Source organism: Nanorana parkeri, unplaced genomic scaffold (genome assembly GCF_000935625.1).
Source record: "Nanorana parkeri isolate BGI_ZX_2015 unplaced genomic scaffold, ASM93562v1 scaffold2399, whole genome shotgun sequence".
Classification (NCBI taxonomy): Eukaryota; Metazoa; Chordata; class Amphibia; order Anura; family Dicroglossidae; genus Nanorana; species Nanorana parkeri.
In genome coordinates, this window is record NW_017308667.1 from 156,529 (window position 1) to 158,877 (window position 2,349).

Below are 2,349 nucleotides of genomic sequence, written 5' to 3' on the forward strand. Positions count from 1 at the left end.
AACTTGTAAGACCAACCTTGAGAAACCATCTCCGCCCGCTTCCGGTCCTTCTCGATGAACAGGGCAGTGGCCAGGAAGAAAGCTCCACCGATTGATCCCACGAACGCGCAAAGCATGAGCGCGTACTCCAGGCTGCGGAAGCTCAGGAGGGAGGAGTCCGGTTTACCGCGTCGTACGGCATCGGATATCTGGAGTTGTAAGAAAGGCAAATGAGTGGGTGAGGCTGATCTTGCTTCGTATCTCACGAATCACATGATCAAGATACTAACTTACCACCCCGATGAGGTACGGGCTCCCGGCGTCACCCAGCAGGTGGGACACCATGATCTGCAAGGCCTCGGCTGTGGAACGCCTGGTGGGGATGACCACGTACTGGAAGGAAAAAGTGGAGGTCAGTAAGACCGGAGAGAGGGGAGGGGGTGATGTTTGCGCAGAAGGCTATTTTCATAAAAGGATGTATGATCACCTGTCACATCATGTCTACTGGTAGCCTATTCAGGCTGATCAGGTGTCACTGAGACAGGAAGTCACACCCCTTCACCCATACAACCCAACTTATTGGCCAATAAAGTGTAAGTGCACCTTGGTTACACAATAAGAAGGTGCAGTTAGACTTTGTAGAACTCTGACCAAACTATGCAAATTCCATACCTACATGTGCTTAACATGCTTCCAACCAAGACCTCACTGACCTCTGTAGCTGCAGCCACTGTGATGCCATTCATCCTTAAATTTCGCAATAGAAAAGGAAGCCAAGTTGCTAAGTCACTTAGGGGAAGCTGAGCTGCTGAATCCCAGCTGGGAATAGGAGGTGAGCTGCTGAAATGAACATGAAACTGCTTCTGCTGTAAACTTTTGAGGATGAACGGCTCCACAGCGCCTTCAGCAACAGAGGTCAGTGAGGGCTTATTTTAAAACCTATTTACTGCTTGTTAAGACTAGGTAGCTGCAGGCACTGTGAAGCCATCCATCCTTAAATTTCAAAACAGAAAAGGGAAGCCAAGTTACTGTTGAGGAGGGGGAAGCTGAGCTGCTGAATCACAGCTGGGAATAGGAGGTGAGCTGCTGAAATGAAAATTAAACTGCTTCTGATGTAAACTTTGCGGATGAACGGCTCCACAACTCCTTCAGCTACAGAGGTCAGTGAGGGCTTATTTTAAAACCTATTTCCTGCTTGTTAATACTATGTAGACACTTGAAGGCCCATAGCTTGGCCACAGTTCTACTTTGAAGCAAGCGTTGGACTGAAGTTAACATTGTACTGACGAAGGGCAAACTCATGCAGCTACCACGTACCAGAAGGATGTCAGCGACGATGGCCCAGTTCAGGGACAGAAGAGTTTCTCCGATGAATATAAATATCTGCAGAGGGGGAGGAAGACCAAACACTCAGAGAAATGGATATGAATAAAAGGTACAAAGACAAATCTTTCCAAGCTCTGATGATGTTTTTTCTGCTATATTAGGAGTCAGACCAGTTTATAAAACCATTAGTAGCGGCAGAACCCTTGCTGTTACATGGGATCACACCATAATATACAAGTATCAGAAGAGTAACTAATCCCCGACCAAAGAGCTTACAATCATTTCTCCCCATTGTCTGGGTTAACTTACATAGGTGGCCACAAGGTTGCTGTCTGCAAAGACCAGGGAGAGGTACAGGAAGGGGGCGGAGCTGAGAAGCCCGCAGGCACACACGAGAGGGTCACTGCGAGGATTCACTTTACGGTAACGTCTACTAATTTCCACGCCGGCTGCGACACCCAACAGCCCGCTCACCACCGTGATGCCGCCAAAGATGAAGCTGTGAAGAAAGCGAAAAGGCGACGGGGTTACGGAAAAGGCGTTAAGTTGGTTCCGCAAATCTTGTGTATGCGATTTAGGGGGAAGATGTTACCTGTCGTCATAGTTAGGTTTGCCACACTTCTCCAGATCCGTGCACAGTACCAAACGTGCCCGCGCCAGGTACGAGGGGGCCCAGAGGGCCAGGGCGCCGGTGACAAACGCCACGGTGGTGAATCCGAGTGTGGACAGCACGAAGCTACGGCTGAAAGGGAAATGAGCGAGGCATGAAAAAGAGATTGCAAGGATGGGAAACATTTGTTTACATATATATCAGTTCATGTCATCTGTCCTCTAAAGAAGGACACGGGAATGTAATTCTTCTTCTATATGTTATATGTGACCATCAGCTTCCGCTGCCGACGGATCGGGACTGCTACAGGCTCCATGGCTGTCACCCTAACCTGCTAGTTGTAATTTTTTTATGCTGCACGGTATTTGTGCAAATATTTATCAAACCAGAATGTTTAGGATAAAATACACTAAAATGAAATGTAATGCACAGAA

General features: G+C 47.9%; 1 protein-coding gene across 1 annotated transcript in view; it reads right to left on the bottom strand.

Moving 5' to 3' along the window:
• The window catches only part of LOC108801600 (protein spinster homolog 1-like), a gene marked incomplete at its 5' end in the record, with an annotated part of 2,310 nt that extends 263 nt beyond the window's left edge, over positions 1 to 2,047 (bottom strand). Inside the window, 5 exons of the mRNA XM_018573492.1 lie at positions 17 to 188; positions 274 to 372; positions 1,297 to 1,362; positions 1,615 to 1,804; positions 1,898 to 2,047. Coding sequence (XP_018428994.1) covers positions 17 to 188; positions 274 to 372; positions 1,297 to 1,362; positions 1,615 to 1,804; positions 1,898 to 2,047 — 677 coding nt within the window. The remainder of the gene's footprint in view (positions 1 to 16; positions 189 to 273; positions 373 to 1,296; positions 1,363 to 1,614; positions 1,805 to 1,897) is intronic.
• Between the last annotated feature and the right edge of the window lie 302 nt (positions 2,048 to 2,349).